General features: G+C 38.6%; 3 protein-coding genes across 3 annotated transcripts; 1 reads left to right on the top strand and 2 right to left on the bottom strand.

Annotated features, from left to right (window-relative positions):
• The first annotated feature begins 3352 nt into the window (after nt 1–3352).
• Nucleotides 3353–6076, top strand: LOC133710029 (defensin-like protein 182). The gene has a single exon (XM_062135999.1). It carries the CDS (start codon nt 3635–3637, stop codon nt 4034–4036), a length of 402 nt encoding a protein of 133 aa, XP_061991983.1. The 5' UTR covers nt 3353–3634; the 3' UTR covers nt 4037–6076.
• Nucleotides 5876–12146, bottom strand: LOC133710028 (uncharacterized). Its single transcript, XM_062135998.1, has 10 exons — nt 11738–12146; nt 10905–11032; nt 8816–8875; nt 8686–8748; nt 8426–8488; nt 7543–7707; nt 7281–7457; nt 6393–6461; nt 6208–6269; nt 5876–6073 (listed from the first exon to the last, which is right to left on the bottom strand). Exons 1-10 carry the CDS (start codon nt 11901–11903, stop codon nt 6058–6060), a joined length of 969 nt encoding a protein of 322 aa, XP_061991982.1. The 5' UTR covers nt 11904–12146; the 3' UTR covers nt 5876–6057.
• A 260-nt stretch (nt 12147–12406) lies between these two features.
• On the bottom strand, nt 12407–14174 carry LOC133711683 (uncharacterized). Its single transcript, XM_062137784.1, has 2 exons — nt 12951–14174; nt 12407–12847 (listed from the first exon to the last, which is right to left on the bottom strand). Exons 1-2 carry the CDS (start codon nt 14172–14174, stop codon nt 12407–12409), a joined length of 1665 nt encoding a protein of 554 aa, XP_061993768.1.
• Nucleotides 14175–23928: the final 9754 nt, after the last annotated feature.

Raw genomic sequence — 23928 nt, 5'->3', positions numbered from 1 at the left:
CCAGATGCTGCAATTGTTGCGGTCTTGCTAAGTCCAGGAATCAATTTTCGATTCTTGCTTCTTCTCACTCTGAAGAATGGATGTCCGTGTGAAGTCTTTAGTATACGGAGCATCATATCACGATCAGGATGACCTATCCTGTCGTGACAAAGCTAATATGTGTCTAAATCCAAGAGATCTTCTCTCATAACTTCATTGGATTTAATATATAGCTCGAAAAGTGACATAGAGTCCACTAGAGAGACACATAAACTTCTCTAAGATGTGCCTTTGTTCGCAATCATTAGAGGTATTATAAAGGAACTCATTACCGTTCTCTACATGCATTTTTGCATGGAATCTGTTGGCTATCCATAGGTGCGAGTTGCCCTAGGAGCGTAGAGAGTTTCTGTGACATTAATCAAGGTGCCATTTGGCAAGTGGAACTTGGGCTATTCCATTTCCTTGAATTAATACTGATGGCCCAGCCATCGTAGTCACGAAGTCATATGCTCAGAATTAAAATGGAGTCATAATGAAAAGAACTCGAAATTTTATTCATAAGCCAACAGAGTACATCATTGTCTCTTAACCATTAGGAAAATCTAATCCAAATGCTAGCTAATGCAAAACAATGGTAGTCGTCTAACATCTTTCGGTAATTCTAAAATAAATGTGACCAGGTGAGTAGAGAGATGTCGGTGGAGCAAGGCTCGCTTAAGTACCACTAATCTCATAACCTTCCTAGACATCACACTTACTTTGGGTGAGCCTAGCTACTTTGAAGAAAGACTAAACCATTGGCATTTACTACAAAGTATATGGCAATTGCCTATTACATCTTTTGGAAAAATAAAGACTTAAACATAATTGGCGATCTATTGATCCCAGCCAGATTTGTAGTCTTCAACCCTTCACTCTAGATCATCTTCTTGATCTTCTTGTTCCACATAGTGAGCTTCTCTTGCTTCACAATATGCTTTGTAGGCGGTGACAAGTTCTTCACGAGCTCTACAAATGTGTGCCAAATGATCAGACACTCCACATCGAGAACATACATCTCTTTGCTCGAACTCCATTGATTGAGGTGCTTTGAAAGCGTCATTTAGATGGCTCTTAGTGTTGGTGGCGCCACCAACATGGCCAGAGGCGTTATCTCCCTCTCTCTTTCCACGTTGACCTCTTCGGTTCCGTGTTCGCCTATATTGGCGGTTACCTTCCCAAGTAGAGCGATTATATGGACCAGAACGTCCAGAAGTATCCCTAAGGTCAGGGTTTCGCTCTTGGCGCCTTCTCGTAGGGGCGCGACTATAATTGGATTCTAGAATATGCTCTATTTCCACGGATCTAGAATTATAGTTCTTCACAAGGATGTTGTCATGCTTTTTAGCGACATTTATAGCTCTAATGAGCTCATGAAACCTTGTGATCCGTCTTGCAGCAACATCGATTCGATAGTTCCTAGCAACCATCAATGCAGAGACGGGGAAGGTAGAGAGAGTCTTCTCAATCAACATCGCATCTGTGATCTCTTTACCACAGAATTCCATTAAGGATTTAATGCGAAGTGCTTCCGAGTTGTAGTCAAGAATTGACTTGAAATCACAGAAGCGGAGGCTATGCCATCTCACTTCTAGGTCAGGAAGCAGGGAGTCACGGACGTTGTCAAATCTTTCTTCGAGTGAGACCCACAGCCTTCTGGGGTCTTCTTCATTCATACACTCATACTGGAGCGAATCATCCATATGACGAGTCATTAGGATGATGGCTTTTGCCTTATTTGCCTCTAAGGCTGCTCTATTTGCTTCCAAAGCTTGAGCTTGCTCAACAGTTAACACATCCTGGCTAGGCTCGAGAATCATATCCAGGATTCCATCGGCCTTGAGATGCTGGCGGACATCACGAACCCACCTATGATATCCAGAGCCAGTTGTTCCCAATGGAGCAAAGTCCAATTTGTTCAGGTTACTCATCTTGAAAGAGAACAAGAAATTAGGGTTAGTTTCGGAGCGAAATAGGCTACCACGAAAACATATAAAATTTCTGAGCGTAATCGCTTCCAAGAAATTAGGAATTTCCGAGCGTAGTCGCTTCCAAGAAATTAAATTCCAAGAGGTATTGGATTAGATCGAAACAATGACGTAAGTGGTCGATCATAAATTCTCTACAAACTCTAAGTTTGGAGATCTCAACAAGCTCTAAGCTTGGAGCGAGCACGAACCCCCACAGTTCGGCTTAATTTGGTCTCCCCTATGATGAAGAAAGGGGGGTAGAAGAAGGGAGGTTGCAAGTCCCCGAAAAAGAAGAGAAATTGAATTAAAAAACTCTAAAAAAACGGGAACGTTTAGTAAAAAATACCTCGAAATAGGTCGCCGGAAAAAGTCACCGGAAAAAGTGGTCGAAAAAATCGCTGGAAAGTGGCTGGAAGTTGGCTGAAAAAAGGTTGACCGGTCGCTGACCGGAGGGTTGACCGGCAATGCTGACGTGGCACCGGTTGCTGACGTGGCAGACTGATGCTGTTGCTGACGTGGCAGTGTGGGTCCGGTTGCTGACGTAGCGATGGGGTCTGGCTAATGACGTGTCAGTGGGTCCAGATGCTGACGTGGCGGCTGCTGACTTGGCAGGCTGATGTAAGTGGGCTGGGCTTTGACTTCTTCCTTTTGGGCTGGGCTGCTTCTTTCTTCTTCTTTTTCTTTTTCTTTTCTTTTCTGCCGGACGATCAGGCGGCCGGTTCGAATGTTTCCCGGCCGGTTCCGGTGATGGTTTTTCCGGTTCCCGGAATCTAGGGACGAGGTTCAGCTACTGACAAAATATGGCAGTGGAAGGTGGACGGGAAGATGGCAAACCAGGCAAGAGATCTTCGGATTCTTCTTGGGAGGCCGGTTTGGTCACTTCCGGTGGCCGGTTCAGGTCGATTCTAGCCGGTTCTGGGGGCAGTGCCGCCGGTTCTGGGCTCCTAGAATCGAGTTCTTTAAGGTGTGAGGTGGAGGCAGAAAAGGCTTCAAGGTTTTGTATTCGGATTCAAGGTTGTTAGCTTCTTGAATCAGGGTTTGGCTATTTGTTTCAGGGTTAGGGCTTCATGCTGGCTGATAACGTGTTGTAGAGAAACTGAAATTGAGAGGAATTTGCTGTGTATTCTCATTGATAATATGGGCCTCTTTATATAGAGGATTACAATGCATAGAATCTCAATCATACAAGGAAAGTAATCGTACATTGAATAGGAATCTAGATCCTTCTAATTTAACCCTATTACCACTAGGTCAAGTAACCTAGAGTTTGGGCCAAACACAGAAAAGAGATTTCCTTAAACAAGGTAAGATTAATCAATAAATCCTTACATTATTACAAATCAATTTTAAGTTTACACCAGCCAATACATGCCTAAAAGTCTATCAATTTTCATAATTCAGAATCTAATCCTCTAGAAAAAAAAAAAAAATCCTCTAGATCGATATTTAAAAACTTATTAATTAAAGCGCCTGAACTTTTGTAACACTTCAGAGTCCTATATATATACATACTCCATGACCCATTAGTGTGCATTCAGTCCTTCCACCATTTCACCCATTAAAATTTGCAGGAAAGCAAGCTTGTTTCTGACTCTACCAATTTGCTCCCCCTTGTCCTCTTATTGTTCATCACTGTTGGGACAATGTTGATCACCGTAAAGGGTGACATATGCTCCGAAGGTTTGGGTGAATGCGGCAATGACTGTGACGAACGATGTCGTTCTAAGCATCTAGGGCAAAATCCTCAGGGATCTTGTGAAACTGAGATTTTGCCTCCATTGTGTACGTGCAACTACGAGTGTGGTTCATTGCCACCAAGTCCTCCAGAACCACCAAAAAGAGATTGCAACGCAGGACTTGGCCCGTGCTCCGCTGATTGCAGCGATGACTGCTGTAATTCAGAATGTGCTAGCCAATTTAACCAAAGGGATAGCCAATTCAGAATGTGTAATATTGTTGTCCCAATTTCTGTTTATACAGGAGGAAGCTTCTACCATCAAGGCAGCTGGAAAAGCATGGTACCAAACGATGATCTCCGACAGTGATTACACCGAGTTTGACGTTGTCCAGAAGTGGCTTGGTGTATCCCAGTGATTTGCTTTAGTTTATTATGATTCGGTCTTTACCTGTCTTATTGTATGTGGGAGGACAACGTGTTTTTCCTCTAAGCTTCTGTCTAGCTGGAATTATCACTAGCTAGTCTAATTTTTCAATTTTGTTCGATGACAATGTTAGCTACTTTGGTTTGGTTATGTATCTTCCAGATTTTCAACTTTTATATGCTACTATGATGTCTTGGTTTTTTTTTGTATTAGTTTGATAATAAGTTGGTGTTTGTTTAGACTTGCAATTTATAACTTTATGGATCAGAAATTCAGAACATACCAGGTTTTTTAGTTGCTCCCAAAAAACTTCTATATCAGGTTTTGAATTTGTAGGAGTCCGCAATAGAGACAGAACTGATATGTAATTTAGAAAGTTGAACACTAGAGCAATCGAGCTCAATTGTAACATCTGCATTGGGATTTTTAAGGTCCAAATATATCGGTACATATGTAATCAAGTTGAACAGTTGATCACATATGCAATCAAAACTCAGTTGTAGCATGTGCTTTGGGATTTGTAATGTCCAAATGTGTATATAGTTGGGGAAGTGAAAAATGAAATTAGCTATCACTCAACTGAGAGGCAATCATCTTTTCTGAACAGAAGGCGCCAACTAATTCGACACTCGCTCAACTAACTGCCTCATCATCATGCTCAAATAGTACTAGCTATTGTCAGTTGCATCATATACCCGAACACTAGATAATGTTCGATTGAAGGTCTTTCCTATATTTCCTGGATAGATGAGGATCTTAGGTTCCCCGGAAATGGCATATACTTAAAACCTTGGAGAAGTTACCGAGAACCAAGCAAGTTTCTCTCCTGAAGTGTAGAAACCAATAGAAGACTCTTCACCTAAATTTCCATCAAGTTTGAATATATAACAAGCAACCACAGTGTACCTTCCAGTTGCTTCAACTTCCTTTTTCAGGTCAGTTTTAGTTTTAAAGTAGATCTCTATGATTTCTTAACTCAGTGGTTTGGATAGTATCAATTTATTCTCCAAGTTCATTTACTTTCTGTTAACATTTAACAAGAAATGCAAATGCCTCGGCATAGTTATTGTGCTATTTCCTCTTTTGCTACCCAGAAATGCCAAAGCCACTTTGCAGACTGCTGAACCCTAAAATCTATATAGGTACTGTGATGGTTTTCAAGTCACAGACTGCATGGAAGCAAACCAGGGGCCTCATACATTCTACTAACCCCTTGTTAGTCAGTTATTCTGCATATTTTGTCAATCTGCATATCTTTATTTAATGGGGGTTAAAAGCCAGTTACCATTTCAATACAAAAGAAGGCAGGACCTGTTCATACATCACTTCTTTTATAATTTAATAGAACTTAAAAGTGAGCAGTCTAGATATTTCATCTATTTCTTAATTTAACAATGAAGTACAATAAGAGACGTACGGAGTAAAGTTTCCCTAAAGCTAATACATCAGTAATATAGGCATTTTATGAATGAAAATGAGTATGTCAAAATGAGACTTGTACGTGTTCTAAACCATACATCAAATTTAGATGACCCTGCATTAAGTCTGATTTTGTCCCAAACATGGGCATTGCAGATTTTTCTTAGACATTACCCAATTATATTTATGCATTTTAGTTACTGTAAAAATCAAAATAAACATGGCTTTACTAAAACAAACAGATACTCTATGATTAATTGTCTTTGGTGTAGGAGCTTCAGACTGTAAAGTGAGAAGGTAAAACAACAAAAGCCAGCAAACAGACAGACAAGCATACACATTTAAATAGTTATGCAAGGAAGATAAGTATGGCATCGAAGAATTCCCATTAGAATTCATAATTGATCTCCGATAGACATATATAAGTAGAATTTTGCAAACGTTGCAAAAGCATCCAATTACCTCATGTACCCTTCACTTGTCAGGATGAGCACGTACACTTGAGCTTGCAGCGTGTATGATATGCATAGGATCTATGAATACGCTTATTTGCCTTTTTTTCTGCACAATTCAACCTTGGTTGCATTAGTAAAAAGGACAGACCTTTTGACACTTTAACTAAAACATCCTTCTAAAGAAACTACAAATTTTGTATTACGTCCAAAAACAAGATAAATGCACCGAATCAAACTAACCTGAAAATAACGGAAGTCAACTTAAACATAAGAACTGCAGGCAGGGCCAGTAAAGCAGTGGCCTTTATCAATTAAAGAAATAAAATGTTAGAAGTGAAAAGAATTGCAGCGCCATTTCTTTTGATAACCTAACTATATATAATATGGTTGATGTTACACTTAAGCTAAATTAGTCAGATACCTACCAGAAGCCATGCCAGTTCGATAGTTGCAAGTGATTGCGTCAACGTATTGTTTTTGAGCATTTCTTGGACCTGTAATGGGAATTTTAGAATCTAGTATGAGATAACCATACTTAGCCATACGCTCTAAGAAGTAGCCAGATTGTTAGCTATAGAAGTTTTACCTACTTGCATGATGTTTAGTCAGCATAATAGGTTCACAACACGCTTATAAGTCAAATATTTTTGACATTCTATGAAACAACTTCATCAATTATAGATTCTTTTAAAGAAAAGAATGAAATAGAACTCACATGGGACAGTTGTAAATTCTTACATTTCCAAAATCACTATTTCCTTTTATAAACAAAATCATGATTGCCCTTCAGTATTAAGATGTCTAACACTATTGTTCTATCAAATGGAAAGGCCATGAAAAATCAATCAACATGCTTATTGGGTTTTAACATGCAACAACGTGGAAGAAAAAAAAAACGAAGAAAGAAGTACTAGTTGGCACTGATATCGACCCCTTTTCCCAGGCCAGGTATATACACCTCAATTACTTTATTCGCAGAGCTGATATAATATTAAGCAGATGAACAGACTATTGTGCATTATGGACAAAACTTCCATCCCCTCTCTTTTCTCTGTTGCCTAACTAGGAATTCAAGATTGAAAAAAGAACAATCGGTTAATTTATTATTCTTTATAACAAATTTGTGTTCATCACAGTTTTGCTTCCGAGTTTTTATTTCATTTGGTTTCTGTAAAGATAGATCCAGTAGTCCATTTGCATCATGTTTCAATTGCCCAAGAGCCACCACCATGCATTATGCAGCATGTCCCAACAAGTGTTTCAAGTGTAAATTTTTTAATGATTTACAATTTATAAAAAGTTGCAAGTAATACCTCATGATGGTAAAAAGTTGCAGATTTGATGAATTTTCTGCATGCGTGGAGTACTTGCTTTGTATATGGCTTCAAGGCAACGTGTATGTTAGCTAAATGGGTTCTTGTCACCATTGTAGCCTCATCTATCACCATCATAAGCTGAGCTATGTATGGCTCCGTAAACTTCTTAGCTACCTGTTACAACATAGAAATGCCATAAGACCGATACTGAATGAAGTAATGTTATAAATTCAATAAACTAAACCTCATGTTGGCTCACCTGAATGTGAGGATTTGCCATTTCTTGTGCCTTGAAAACAAATGGTGCTACAGAACTCTTTGACGCATGGTAGATATCAACAGTTTTTGCAGTGACTAATTGAATATTTGGTTCAAGATAGGCTACAATTTCTAAAGATTGTTTCTTCAAACCTGGTATCCATGTCTTCAAATTAAAATTAAAATCAATCAGAAAGGCTATCAACTTGCAGGAAATAAACAATACACCGCATTATGCAGAAAAGAGGAATACATCAAACACCAATTATAAATTATGACAGTGATCGACCTCGGAACTTTGACCTTTTAGGTCCCTTCTCATACTTCTAATGTTTCAATGATATAATTCCCAAGAGTCCATGACAAAGGTTTTATCACATATGAAAGACTTAAAATTCGAGATCCTTAACGAAGAATCTCATCCTTTAACCACCCTCAGAGGTGGACAAAATTATCTTCATCTGAAAATAATATATGTAAGCAAATAATAGCTAATGCCAATAACTGATGTATTCCCATTGCAATTGAATATTTCCAAATTTCTTCCAATAGTTCTCAGTTCTCACACTTGTAAAAGTGCCAAGTGATAACCAATTTTCATGGCTTATAGTATACATCCAATCCATGTTGAGTATATGGGATCTGCAAAATTCTGATTCCTTACTCATGACAAGTTACAGTTAAAAACATATATAACCTGAAACAAATATGTTCCTCTAGCAGCTCAAGCAAAAGTTGACTAAGAATTAACAGTCGTAAATCATTAAAGCCTCTAAAAAATATGAGAATGTGCATTTCAAACAATAAATACATGCAGATTCATAAGCAAAGACAATGACAAATCAATTGTGGAAGATTTATAAGAAATGTTGAGGAAAACATACGGATTTGATTGTTTCAATGCTGAGCCGAGCCGAACTATTAACCTGAGCTTTCATTTCTAATGCCTGAGAAATGCAAATTGATAAATTAATAACTGACTAGTACGTTATTCCAGTTTAGTACTCTATGTTTCTTTAATGAAAGAGAATTAGTATCTCGTAAAAAATAAAAATAAACTGATTGACTATTCCAATTACAAGACAGTAACATCTGTAATTGACAGAAAGGTAGCTAATTAAATTAGTGGAAACCACAAGCACACCTTTTCAATTGCCACATCCAAGGCTGGTCTCCCGCACTCATTCCAGTAAGTCACTATGTATGACTGCACGTAAACTTGTAAGTTATAAATTGGCCCCAGCCATATATCCCACTAAACTGCATAAGTTTACCTGAAAATGGCTTATATGAACTGCAACTGAATGTAGAACTGAAAGCCATCCTCCATGGATCTGATTACAGGTCAGAACAAAATATGTAACTATCAACCATTTTGTAAAGTTGATTAAGAAATTGAATATAGATGGATAAAAATTGGGTTGCTTCATTTATGTTGATTTCCAAAGAAAAACTTTCGTCCTACTTAGAGTTATACTAGATGTCACAAGAGTCCAAAGCAGAGGAGCAATAGATTTAAAAAGAGAATCACATCAAATGCAGCTAGGCTGTAAACAACCACCTTAATCAACAAAAAAAACCTTAGACTACAACAGCCTTCCAACCTAGCAGAGGGAAGAAATATTGTAGTGCACCTATTCCAAAGTAATAGAAAATCTTTGGATACTAAGGAAGTCATGAATGTATCTTTCATCATCTAAAAAAAAGAAATTTTTAGGCAGTAAATAAATGATTATGAACCTTTACACCCCTTGAAGAGCATGCTCAGTTTTGCAAACACTGATCTTCTGTTATTATTAACTTCCAAAGCTGGAGAAAGAGGACTCACAGGAGAGACATTTGAAAAGCTACATGTCTTATACAAAACCTTTTATAAAGAAATCATGTATTCAAAGAAAATAGAAATGGATTGCAACTGGAGTTGGGACTTCATATGATGGTACACTCATAATATACATATTAACACAGTTGGTCTAACCTTGGATTAAGGAGGGTTTCAGAATTCCAGTCCAGTTATCTGTTAATCCCATACTAGTTTAGAATAAAAGATAAGTTGGGACTTTGATTAAAAACTAACACATTACATGACAGCTCTTACTTTTTGCTTAATTTATTAGATCACTGAGATAAGTATTGATTACTGACTAGTCCAATTAGTTCAAGCAAAAAGCGCATTAAAATTCATCAGAATTCTGTCAAGAGCTTATTTTAGGCCCACAGTAAAGTTCTAACCATTTTTTAGTCACAAAAAAAAAAGCATTAAATGGACTAATTTTAACTTTGATGGTCAGCATTCATTTCTGTTTTTACTCATCTTTCTGGCCTAGTCAATGCTGAAATGTTGCTAATGTCTTATACATTGTGAAACCCAATTATGTCTTTGTAAAGAATCTCAATGCTTGCCTGGTTGAAAAACATGGGCTTGCTATACCCAACTTGAGAAGTTTTAGCTTTATCCATTTCCTTTTTGCCAGGGAAGAGAATTTTTAGATGCTATGCAATTCACAGATGAGTTACGTGAGAAGAATCCTGAGGAGCTAGTGAATCAGGTTATTTTTTCTTAAACTCTCTAATATTCTGTCTTCTTGCATGCGTAATGTTTTGGTCTTCCTGGCAGGTTATTGAGGAAATCATATTGCAGAATAAGAAAAAAAATGAACTGGAAGCCCAAGCAAGGGTAGCTGAGCAAAAAATCCACGGATTGAAATTAAAAGCAGAAGATGTAAGAACTTATTTCTTCTTCTTCTAAGGCCTACGTGCCTACGTTTCTATTTCTGTTTTAGTTTCTTATTGTATTCTATAATTGTACTTTGCTTTTCAGTTTCTCTGTTAAGACTTTCATCTATGTTTTGCAACCATAATTTGTAAAATGCAGAGAACATAGCTTTATCTGACAACTGACGAGACTGTAGATCTTAAGAAATTATTAACAGAATGTATGCTGTCATGGTGCATATAGTTTACCTTCTGAAAGCATTGGTTTACAGAGATGTTGGGCATTTAATTCATGAAAATATATAGGTCTTGATAATGTGTTACATTTAAATCAAATGATGCATCCAGTAAAGGATCAATATATTTTTTTTCTTTTTGGGTACAAATTAAAATAGCAATAGCTGTGACAAGGAAAAGCTTTACTGTTTTTTTTTTTTTTGGATGAAGCTTTACTGTTATTTTAAAGAAGAAAACACTGATTAACCACTGTACATTCTCTAGTCACAAATGTAATTAAACCAAACAGTAGCTTCATGGTTTGACAGAGCTATAGGGTAGCTTCATGATTTGACAGAGCCATAGGGTATGAGATAATTGTTCTAGTCTTGAAACTAGAAAGAAAAGCAATTTAAAATACTAAAACCTCACCTGGACAGCCTCTGTCTCACTTTGGAAAAATGCATTGCTGTTTGATTTCCCTTGAATAATCTCCTCCATCTGCCTAATTTTTTCATCCTTTTTCCTCAGTTCACGGTTTTTCTCATCAATGCTTGATTCTACATGAACACATGAATATAAATTTTTCTAAGATAGAAAAAGTAGTTATCTGAAATACCAGTGAATGATATATAAGTCAGTGTGAAGTTACTCCACTTGCGACAATCTAATTCTCTGTTCATTCTTTATTTTGGTAAGGGTATAAGACATCATATCTCAGTCCAAAAAAGACAAGACTTGGTTATCAGGAGACACTAAAGATCACTGAATCCGGGAGTGTCTCGTTGAGGACTGAGCTAATTCACATTTCCTACTACATACACGTTAATTTTCCCTCTCAATCCCTCTTTTAGACGCTGAAACTAAATTGTCAGTTTACATGTTTTAATTACCCTAAAACTCGAAAACGCTCCAATCTTGTAGGCTGATCGAATTAATTGTATTCTCACTTCCCACTGTGTAAATTCGTATACTATATTACATATTCAATCCTAAACTTCAAGTAGTGAGACTGTAAATGGAGCAGAATAATAACAATAACAAACAACAATCAAGTTGAAAGACTGATATGGAATTTGTATATTCATCCATTGAAGACTTGAAGGACGTACTCATATTCAGATTCAAACTAAAATAATCACAATTGCAAAACAACTATTAAAAAATAAAAAAGCATCAACTAGAATTTTCGTTTCTTTGTTTCCCGCATTTTGCATGAACATCAAACAAGCTCAGAAAGCAGGGTGGTGTGAAGAGATGATCACCTAGAAGGTAAACCTTGGTCTCCAGCAACCGAAGTTGGAGTTGGAGTCTTATCGGCGAATCTGCAACCTCCGGAGAGCCGTCGTTCAGAAGCGGTGGCTCTGCCGTGATTCCGTTGAATAATAGGACTGAGAATATGGAGAAGACGAAAAGCATGGAGGCTGCCATTGGCAAGAGTTGAGCGATCACTCAAGAAAAGAAGAGAAATTTTGATAAATGACCCTTTTTGGGTCTTCAAAATGGTTTATAACCTTGTTGTTTAATTTAGTTGAAAAATGACCATTTGAGAAGGTAAAAAGTCATCTAAACTCTTATTAAATTCCTGGAAGAAATCTTTTCTCATTCGGTGAGCAGAAGATTTTGAACTTTTAAACTCTGAAATTTTTCTCCTCTAATTTACATATTATTGACCTACACAAACCAATCTGCTATATTTTTGCTTTGACCCGTGGAATACAATTGCTCTGCTTTGCTTTAATTGAAAAGGGAAATATCATTTTCATACTTTGTTTGAATAGCCAAAAAAAAAAAAAAAAACCAACAGTAGCAATGTACAAGGTTCCAGAGACTAAATGACTTCTTAATGTCAAGCTTAGTGAAGAAGTAAAATCCAGCATATAGAAAAAATTACAGCGTTGAAACTTAAGTACATAGAATTAAAGTGTTGTAATTTAAAACACAACATTAATAGGAAGATCGCATTGGCAAGTTGCACGGTTATGACCTCCTCCACCGCATCTTGTACACTTTTTTCTAATTGCATCTTCTCCTACAGATGGAATTCGTACAGTCTTACGTCTTCCAGGTACTACTTGTCTTATTGGTGGTAAGACAATTTTGTTATGCACGTCTTCAGGCACATCCCACTCACTTTTATTCCCAACTGGCCAAATAGGCTCCGCATACGCTAACATAAGTGCATTGGCTGTGTAAAATTGGGAGCACATGCTATACACTGATATTCCTTTAGTTCTACAGGCAACAGTTGCATGGGCACAAGGAAGTCGATCAAGATCAAACTCTCGACATGTACAAGTCATATTATTTAAGTCCACTGTAAATGTTTGACTTTGATCATGTATTTGAAATGCATAGAGATCAATTGGAGACACCTAATGTATAATGAAACCAAAGTTAGCATGTTTCCGAATCGAAAATCAAATAATATAGTATAACAAGTACAAATATTATGACACTAATTTTTAGAATACATACCCGCATATGCGAACCACTATTGTTGTTTTTGCGCACTTTGTCTTCTGCCCATTTGGTTAAGTGTGTATTAAGGGAGCTTGCTTCATCACGTCGTTCAACAAACCATTGTTGAAGCACCTCTCTTAGGTGATCCACTAAAGCAGTAATTGGTAGTTTTCTAGCATCTTTAAGCTTCGAGTTCATAGATTCAGCAATGTTGGATGTCATCATGTTGTATCTGTACCCCATAAAATGAGCTCGTGCCCACTTATGACACCCAATGTCTTCAAGATATTTACAGACTTCTCCATCTTTTATTTTTCGAATGTCATCCATCAATGTATTGAACTCGGATACTTGGTACTTCTTTGCTGCTGTGTAATATAACTTGAGGATCTTCATTTTTTTGCCAAACTTTGATTGCAGGTTGTTAGCTATATGAAAGATGCAGGCTCCATGATGTGCTTCAGGAAAAACATTATCCACAGCTTTGGCAATGCTTCCATGTCGATCAGATATAAAAACCAAGTTCTCTACAACTCCAATGGCCCCTCTCAATTTTGTCAAAAACCATGACCATGAGGCATCATTTTCCGAGTCTACCACCCCAAATGCCAAAGGATATATTTGATTCTCTCCATCTTGGCATGGAGCCACAAACATGGTTCCAAAGTACTTTCCTTTCAAAAATGTACCATCTATAGCGATCACGGGCCTCATAGAATCACGAAATCCTCTAATTGAGGCTCCAATTGCCATGAAAAAGTATAGAAAGTGATTATGTTCATCAGTTTCTATGTGTGTTATTGTACCTTGATTTTTGCGCTCTAACATAGCACAATATGTTGGAAGTATAGCAAATGATTCCTCTGGTGATCCCCTTGCAATTTCTAGTGCTGCTTCTCTTGCCCTCCAAGCTTTATTATACCCCATATTAACTCCAAGTTGGACACGCGCATCATCAATGATATCTCTAGGTCTGTATATACGCGAGGTTCCTCCCTCAAACTTTGACTTGACAAAGATACCAATTAGGGAGCTGCTTGCTTGTTGATGATCACGATGAATAATATCCAACGAACAAGAATGTTCATTATGAAACTTTCTTACTTCAAAATAGACCAAGTCTTGTAGCTTTATTGCACGGAGTCGCCACTTACAGTTAGGATCCACACACCTAACTTCAAACCAATCACTAGCTGATTTGTTCACTTTAAACTCGTAATTCTTTCTTATTGCGAGCATGCCCAAATGTTGTTTCAAGGCTTTCTTACTCGGATATAACTGACCTACCAAAATATCTTCATTGGTGTTGTCACGCCCCGAATTTTGAATGATAAATTCAAATCCGAAACATGAGTTAAACCATTTAATCAAATAAACATTCTGAATTTTTTTTTTCTCAATATAACTTCACCACACGGTACACAAACTCCAAATCTCGAAACCTCGAGTTCATTATTACAATTCACTCTCACAAGCAATATTGTAAAGCTCTAAATGAGCATAACGCACCTCACAACTTACAATTGCTGTAAAACTCTAACAATTGCTCTAACCGCACGATCACCGTCCTGGTTCTCCTGTCCTGTAGGATTTCCCGCTACACAATTTGAATAGTGTACCGGGAGTTGCAACAACACAAAACCCGGTAAGCTTTTGACAGCTAGTATGAGTAAACAAGAAAGAACTGTTGATTTATTAAATTACAAGACCACCACAAACCCACGTTACTTTCTCACTCTCATATATATATATAGACACTTATGAGTTACTCTCAATTTAGCTCATAAGATCACTCACTCTCATATATATATATATATATAGACACTTATGAGTTACTCTCAAATTCGCTCATAAGATTTCCCAACATTTGGTAGACAGACTCATATATATATATAGACCCTTATGAGTTACTCTCAATTTCCCTCATAAGGTTACCATATATATATTGACACTTATGAGTTACTCTCAAATTCACTCATAAGGTCACTCCACATTTGGCAGACAAACTAGAGCTCTAACTGAACGTAACCACTCGTCCGGCCACAGACGTGATTACGATTTAATACTATTAATAACCACCAGCCCGGTACGAGAGCGTGATTCACTAATAGATGCCATGGTCACCTCGTGACCTAGTGATCTCCACAGATCACAACAATTTATTGTTCCTCAACAATAAAACTCAACACCTCTCACAATATATTGTTTCTCAACAATAAACTCAATACCTCTCACAATATATTGTTTCTCAACAATAACTCAACACAACTCCAACAATACATATTATTTCACGTAATAATATATATACAGACATTCACACAGGAATGTCTAGTAACACCAACAATAGTTCATAGGATTGCAACAAAATAAAGCAATTAATTGTATTGGGTTCGTAATATGAACCACGTGAGGTTTACTCACCTCGATAATCCCGCTGCGTCTTCAATTCAGCTCAAAATACGATCCACAATCGTCCACCAACTCAAACCGTCAATCACCTAGTCAGATACGATCTTAACTTAGCAATCATTCATAAACCACACATATACTGAAATCCAACGGTCGGATTCTAATTATATGATGATCCGACGGTCAGATCGAATTTATATGATGATCCAACGGTCGGATCCTCACGGATCGCCCTTAGGATCATCCTCCAAAATTATCACGAAGATCCAACGGTCAGATCTTCTTGAATCACTCTAACAACCATCTCCTCAAAATTATACGAAAATCCGACGGTCAGATTCTCTCGAATCGCTTTCCGAAACACTATTTCATAATTATACGAAGATCCAACGGTCGGATCTTCGTCCGTGACCTCTCAAAGTCATCAGAACAGTCATACGATCAACATATCAAAACTACAAGTCAATCGGACTGTCCGATCTTCAAGAAACATTAATCGAACGATCGAAATTAATCGAAATCATAAAATTCATAACTAAATCATACGATATCCAAAAATTGCGTATAATATATCGAAATGATCGTATCGACATGTAGAACACAAAAATGGACAGAAACTGTCCTTGTGGTGGCCGGAGGTCGCCGGAAACCACCATCACAGTGGCGGCACCGCCACCCGTTCAAAGTCAAAATTAGCCAAAACTTCCAACATGAAAGTTCTTTATTTTTACATGCTGGTCAATATTCATAACTAGCACAAGATCAGAAAATAACGGGAAGAGGTTGAAAAATACCAAAACAGTCGAGTTGGCCGGAAAATCTGCAGAAACCGGCGAGCTCCAGTTTGACGTAAAAAGGTCCTCCAATGGCTTCTATCCCTTCTGGATATTTGTTCAGAAATTCAAGGTGAGCTCTCCAGTTCAAGAATCACTCAAAACGAACCTCCACAACTCGAGATATCGAGCTCCACAGTCCGGTTTCGATCTAGGTCGGGTTGAGCTTCCAGTCGCCACCACAAGCCACGCCGCCGTGCAAGGTTACTTCTGGGAGCTTCAGGAAGTTGAGGTGAGCTCGTGGGTGAAGTTTGATGAGCTTTGGTGGCTTGTAGCTCGAGATATCAAGCTTCGAACCAAAACTGGGCTGAATCGGACTCGTGCCTCCGCCGTCGTTTCCGGTTGTACCGCCGAGCAAGGCTGCCTCCAGCATCTGCGCAAGGTTGAGGCGAAACTAATGGCGGTGGTCCGACGCCGTTTGGTGGACTAAGGGAGGAGCTATTGATCGAAGAGCTGCTGCTCTGTTTTTTCTTCGTTTCGGATGCGAGGGAGATCGAGAGAGAGAAAGAAGAAAAAAAAGAGAAAAAGAAAAAGAAGGAAGGAGACCCGGAGGAAAGGAAAAGGAAAAGGAAAAGGAAGAAAAAGAAAAGAAAAGAAAAAGAGAATCCGAGGAAAAGAGATTATAAAAAAGAATCTCATATTTCCAAAATTCGTAACATAATCGTACGAACTCAAAAAATTTCGTTCGACATATGCACGCGATCATTTCGACGAGCTCTACAACTTTTATGAAGGAAGTTTTCCCAAATTCTGTACGTATAAAAAGTCAATTTCCACGAGCCCCTAAATAACGTTCGTTTTCGAAAATAAAATCGTTTGAACTAATTCCACAACTTCTCCAAGCTTCGTACTCGCTCCTACTATCGTGAAATCATTTCTAAAAATCCACGGAATTTAATTTGGATTTTCCGGGGTATTACAGTCTACCCTCCTTAAAGAAATTTCGTCCCGAAATTTAAGTGCAAGTTAATTGCTCTCGATTACGGTTAACCTAACCATCGAATCTCCATCTTTCCCAAAACTGTAGTAATCTACAAAGCCACAGCCCTTTGTATAAAAATACATTCCTATAGCCACTAAATCCTTTCATCACGATGTAAATTCACAAAACAACTGCTCAACATCACTCCACATCAATTACACAAAATCATCACGTGGATCATCACATAGATCATCACTTAGATCTTCACAGGGATTATCTCATAGATCATCACCCTGTACTGGCATACAAGCACAGTAAAGACTCCCACAAAGCGTTTCGCTACTCCATTAGCATCACGGTAAATCTCTATAATAAAACTTAAGCATGCACTATTCTACACAACAATAGAGATGCATCACTCAAAACAAATCATTCTCAAAAGCACTTCAACAAAACATGTCACCCAGTGATGATGACTTGGGCTTGCTCAATCCTTGGGCTAAGCATTAGGGCTGGCCAATTGGGCCGAAGAAACCGAACCATCCACATTCCGAACCGGCCCAAACCACTTTGGGTTTAACATTTGGGCCTACTATTCGGGCCGAACGATTGGGCTTAACATTTGGGCCTACCATTTGGGCCTACCATTCGGGCCGAACAATTGGGCCTACCAATCGGGCCGAACAATTGGGCTTACTATTTGGGCCTACCAATCGGCCCACCAACTTCCAGCTCGGCTACGGTATGAAATTGTACATACCGTATATACGTATGCATACCGTACAGACCGTATATACGTATGCATACCGTACAACTGTATATACGTATGTATACCGTACAGACCGTATATACGTATGCATACTGTACAACTGTATATACGTATACATACCGTACAGACCGTATATACGTATGTATACCGTACATACCGTATACACGTCCGTATATCAAGCATATACGAGATCCAAAAATATTTGTAAGAGGTAAGGTTCGAACTCCCGACCTCGAACACGAAGGTTTTGCTCCCAACCACTGAAGCAAGAGCTGCCTTCATTAATATATGCTCACGTGTTATATTTATTATGTCATAAGCGACATAAATAAAATAACGGGGAAGGCAAGGTTCGAAACCTCAACCTGCCGCACGAAACCTTTGTCCCCCAACCACTGGAGCACAAGCTGTGCTTAATATAATGTGTACAAATTTTATACTTATTATGTCATAACGAACATAATAAAAATAAACGAGAGGCGAGGTTCGAACCTCAGACCTCTTGTACACGAACTGTACACTCAACCACTCGAGCACGGCTGCTCACGTTATTATCCATACAAATCCTTTTATTTAAACCAACTGTTTCAACTGTTTAAACAATTCGGCCCAAAACATCCAAGACTGTTGCAGAAACCCAGCCCAACGTATCCAAAACTGTTACAGAAATCCAGCCCAACTCATCCAAAACTGTTTCAGAAACTCGGCCCATCATGTCCAAAACTGTTTCTGAAACTCGGCCCATCAGGCCTCCACCCACAGCTACAGTGATGCCTTGATCCGAGACAGGCCCAAGTACGGCCCACTTGTGTCACGGCTTATCCCTTCCGTGATTTACGGCAGTCAAATCTGCTTTCGGCTACAGCTGTCTGCCACAGCGCCTCGAGATTCCCTCGGTCCCCTTACACGCTCTCCACGCGCCAACAGCTTTTCCGGGTTTCGGGGCGACTTTAATCCAACGCGTGGATTGAATCTCAGAGATCGTCCATCCAACGGTGGAGATCTGCTCACCTCGTTCTATAAATAGGTGCATCCTGGAGAAAAACTGTTCACACCAAAGAAAAGAAATTTTCCCCAGCCATTCTCTCTCAAACTCTGCAGCCTTCCTCTCGAAACTCAAATCCTTTCTTCATCAATTTCAATCCTTCTCTTCTGATCTTCTCTCCCATCTAGTTGATTCAATCCCATCTTTCCTCTGAACTTTCAGATCTTCAATCTTTTCCTCCAAATCTTCAATCCTTCTTTCTCAGATCTTTTCTTCCATTTGAAGATTCGATCTCATCTTTCCTCTGAGAATCTCAGATCTCCAATCACCAGTTCAACAACTCCAATCCTTCTAACAAAATCTCCCTCAAACACTAAACCATGTATTCCTCGATTTCCACATCCTCTCACCCCATGACCCAAGAGCCACGAACTCTGCAACTAATGGAGCTCCAAACCCCGCAACAAATGGAACCACAACAACAGCAACCAACAGAGGAGGGAGGAAACACCCAAGCAGCTGGAAGTAGTGCCAACATGGATTTCTGGCGAAGCCGTACCAGGTGGATTCCTACTCCAGAACAAATAAGAATCCTCAAGGATCTTTACTATGTCAAGGGATTTAAGTGCCCAACTACAGAGCAGATTCACGAGATCTGTCTCCAGCTGAACCAGTATGGGTATGTTGAGGGTAAGAACATTTACTTTTGGTTCCAGAACGTCAGGGCTCGAGAGAAGCAGATGAATAGGTGTAATCAGGCTGCTCCAGTGCCCATGAGAACTAGTTCTCTTGGTACTGGTAGATCCATTGATCTCAATTTTGGGTCCACTGGTTCTACTGGTGCTGGTGGATCCATCGACATCAATTTTGGGCCAGCTGGTGGATCCATTGACATCAATTTTGGGTCCACTAGTTCTACTGATGATGGTAGATCCATTGATCTCAACTTTGGTTCCACCTATTCTACTGGTAATGAAGGATTTCTTGATTTAAATTCTGTTTCATATTCTTCCTCACACTTCAACACTAATACTAGTACAACTCTTTTGGCACAACAGGAGGACAAACATCCCTGCAACAACGAGGAGGAGATCACCAGGAGGTTCAAACTCTTCCTCTGTTCCCCGTGCACGGCGAGGACGTCTTTGGTAACCTGAAGGCTACTTCCGAGGAAGGTAGCGCTTTTGGTTACTATTCTGGTGGCTCAGGCGGTTACCACAGTGGCTCAAACGTTTCTCTTGAGCTCAGCCTCAATCCATCCGGAGCTGCTGACTAGGCTTAGTATAGCATAGTCCTCGTTTTCCTTTTTTTTTTTTTTTTTTTTTTTTTTTTTTTTGTAATATAAACTCAATAAGATGGTGTGCATGTTTTCTTTCCTGTTTGTTTAACCAACAACAACACCAAGGATCGAACCTTGGTCACCCAATACTATTTTCAAAACCATAAACAACTCTACTGCACACATCTTTCATAATGATGCAATAAAAACAATCACTCAAACAGAATCCAACAATCAATTAAGTCGCATCGAGGTCTAGCTAGTATCCTCTGAGTCAAACCAAACAATAACAATTTCATCGATAGGATTAGGGATTTATAAAGCTAAACACATCCTGAGTTAGCTAGGAAAAACCCACGTCTTTAGAGTTACTCTTACAACTCTTATAGAATCTCGATAATTCCATCTATCAATTGCTTCAACAAAAACTCACCACAATTCAATCCCTAACATTTAGCGATTCAGAAATCAAATCAAACTCCATATCACATAGTAATTCACTTGAACCACTATGGATACCTAACAAAATCACTAAAATCAATATCCGAAATTGCGTTTAACTATAACACCTAAAATCAATCACCAAAGGCACACACTCTCATCCAACATCATTCACAAGAACTGATTCTAACTCTCCCAATTAATTACACCAAAATAAACTCCATTGCAAAACTTTAAGTGTCCCGCCTACTTAAACTTAAAACACACAACAACTTCAAATTCACTGCAGTCCATCTCCATACTACGATCCAAAACTTAAGAAAACTAGTTCACCACACAAAGGCCACAAAATTCAATTTCATTCACTTGAACAAAACTATATTCACAAGTCACGGTCAGGTCATCAACCCATGGTGTTCAAATGAATAAATTTCAAATCCAGTTTTCCTTGTGAATCGCAACGTATCGTTCCAAAATGATGCAAGCACATCAACCACGTATATAAGACATATCTCGCGAACTCAATTCAAATTCCGAATCACCAAAACTACTACTAATTCCAATTCTACCAACAATCCTGATTCTGAAGGAATTATAGTACTCAACGACAACCCAAAACAATGGTCTCTCATCTCTAACCATCGAGCACAAAATAAAATTCTTGTCTCGCACCTTAAACCCTGCTTAACAACTTACAAGCACAAGGAAGAAGTAACCACAATAATTTCTTCCCTAACCTCAAACCTACTAACAAACTCCACAAGGACATCTCATTACAAAACAAGATATCTATTAGTTGACATGTACATCTCATCCAAAAACATATGTACGTCTAACTTAAGAAGGTAAACTTCTATCAATCAATACTCGTATCCACACTAGGTACGTGCATAGATCCACATCATGCCTTCACCCAAACACTTCAACATCCAAAAGAACCTCACTCCCATAAAACAATCCTCGTTGACTTAACAGAGTTGAATCAAGAGGTTCCTATTCCTCAAGGATTGTAACTCGCGGCCACTGAACTTATTCCCATACGAACCTACAAGACAACTGTAAGGTTCTAAGTACAACCCCTTCGAATATCCATCACCTAAGGAGTATAGTATGCTTGGCTAATACTTGTATAACACTTAAAACACAGTATAAGTCAAATACAAATTCATATTAACCAAGTCAATACTATAGGGAATGTATTCACGTTCCCTAAAACGACCTAGCGGCCTAAACAACTCCCAACACTCACGCATACCCAATGACTTAGCCAATACCGAAGAGCACACGATGGGGATCCGCTGCAGACGGGCCATCACTCGGAAGGTATTGACACATCACCAAATATGCACCTTACGCTCTGATACCAAACTGTCACGCCCCGAATTTTGAATGATAAATTCAAATCCGAAACATGAGTTAAACCATTTAATCAAATAAACATTCTGAATTTTTTTTTTCTCAATATAACTTCACCACACGGTACACAAACTCCAAATCTCGAAACCTCGAGTTCATTATTACAATTCACTCTCACAAGCAATATTGTAAAGCTCTAAATGAGCATAACGCACCTCACAACTTACAATTGCTGTAAAACTCTAACAATTGCTCTAACCGCACGATCACCGTCCTGGTTCTCCTGTCCTGTAGGATTTCCCGCTACACAATTTGAATAGTGTACCGGGAGTTGCAACAACACAAAACCCGGTAAGCTTTTGACAGCTAGTATGAGTAAACAAGAAAGAACTGTTGATTTATTAAATTACAAGACCACCACAAACCCACGTTACTTTCTCACTCTCATATATATATATAGACACTTATGAGTTACTCTCAATTTAGCTCATAAGATCACTCACTCTCATATATATATATATATATAGACACTTATGAGTTACTCTCAAATTCGCTCATAAGATTTCCCAACATTTGGTAGACAGACTCATATATATATATAGACCCTTATGAGTTACTCTCAATTTCCCTCATAAGGTTACCATATATATATTGACACTTATGAGTTACTCTCAAATTCACTCATAAGGTCACTCCACATTTGGCAGACAGACTAGAGCTCTAACTGAACGTAACCACTCGTCCGGCCACAGACGTGATTACGATTTAATACTATTAATAACCACCAGCCCGGTACGAGAGCGTGATTCACTAATAGATGCCATGGTCACCTCGTGACCTAGTGATCTCCACAGATCACAACAATTTATTGTTCCTCAACAATAAAACTCAACACCTCTCACAATATATTGTTTCTCAACAATAAACTCAATACCTCTCACAATATATTGTTTCTCAACAATAACTCAACACAACTCCAACAATACATATTATTTCACGTAATAATATATATACAGACATTCACACAGGAATGTCTAGTAACACCAACAATAGTTCATAGGATTGCAACAAAATAAAGCAATTAATTGTATTGGGTTCGTAATATGAACCACGTGAGGTTTACTCACCTCGATAATCCCGCTGCGTCTTCAATTCAGCTCAAAATACGATCCACAATCGTCCACCAACTCAAACCGTCAATCACCTAGTCAGATACGATCTTAACTTAGCAATCATTCATAAACCACACATATACTGAAATCCAACGGTCGGATTCTAATTATATGATGATCCGACGGTCAGATCGAATTTATATGATGATCCAACGGTCGGATCCTCACGGATCGCCCTTAGGATCATCCTCCAAAATTATCACGAAGATCCAACGGTCAGATCTTCTTGAATCACTCTAACAACCATCTCCTCAAAATTATACGAAAATCCGACGGTCAGATTCTCTCGAATCGCTTTCCGAAACACTATTTCATAATTATACGAAGATCCAACGGTCGGATCTTCGTCCGTGACCTCTCAAAGTCATCAGAACAGTCATACGATCAACATATCAAAACTACAAGTCAATCGGACTGTCCGATCTTCAAGAAACATTAATCGAACGATCGAAATTAATCGAAATCATAAAATTCATAACTAAATCATACGATATCCAAAAATTGCGTATAATATATCGAAATGATCGTATCGACATGTAGAACACAAAAATGGACAGAAACTGTCCTTGTGGTGGCCGGAGGTCGCCGGAAACCACCATCACAGTGGCGGCACCGCCACCCGTTCAAAGTCAAAATTAGCCAAAACTTCCAACATGAAAGTTCTTTATTTTTACATGCTGGTCAATATTCATAACTAGCACAAGATCAGAAAATAACGGGAAGAGGTTGAAAAATACCAAAACAGTCGAGTTGGCCGGAAAATCTGCAGAAACCGGCGAGCTCCAGTTTGACGTAAAAAGGTCCTCCAATGGCTTCTATCCCTTCTG

This window comes from Rosa rugosa, chromosome 5 (genome assembly GCF_958449725.1).
Source record: "Rosa rugosa chromosome 5, drRosRugo1.1, whole genome shotgun sequence".
Classification (NCBI taxonomy): Eukaryota; Viridiplantae; Streptophyta; class Magnoliopsida; order Rosales; family Rosaceae; genus Rosa; species Rosa rugosa.
The sequence above is the reverse complement of the archived record's forward strand: the minus strand, read 5'-3'. Positions and strand labels throughout refer to the sequence as shown.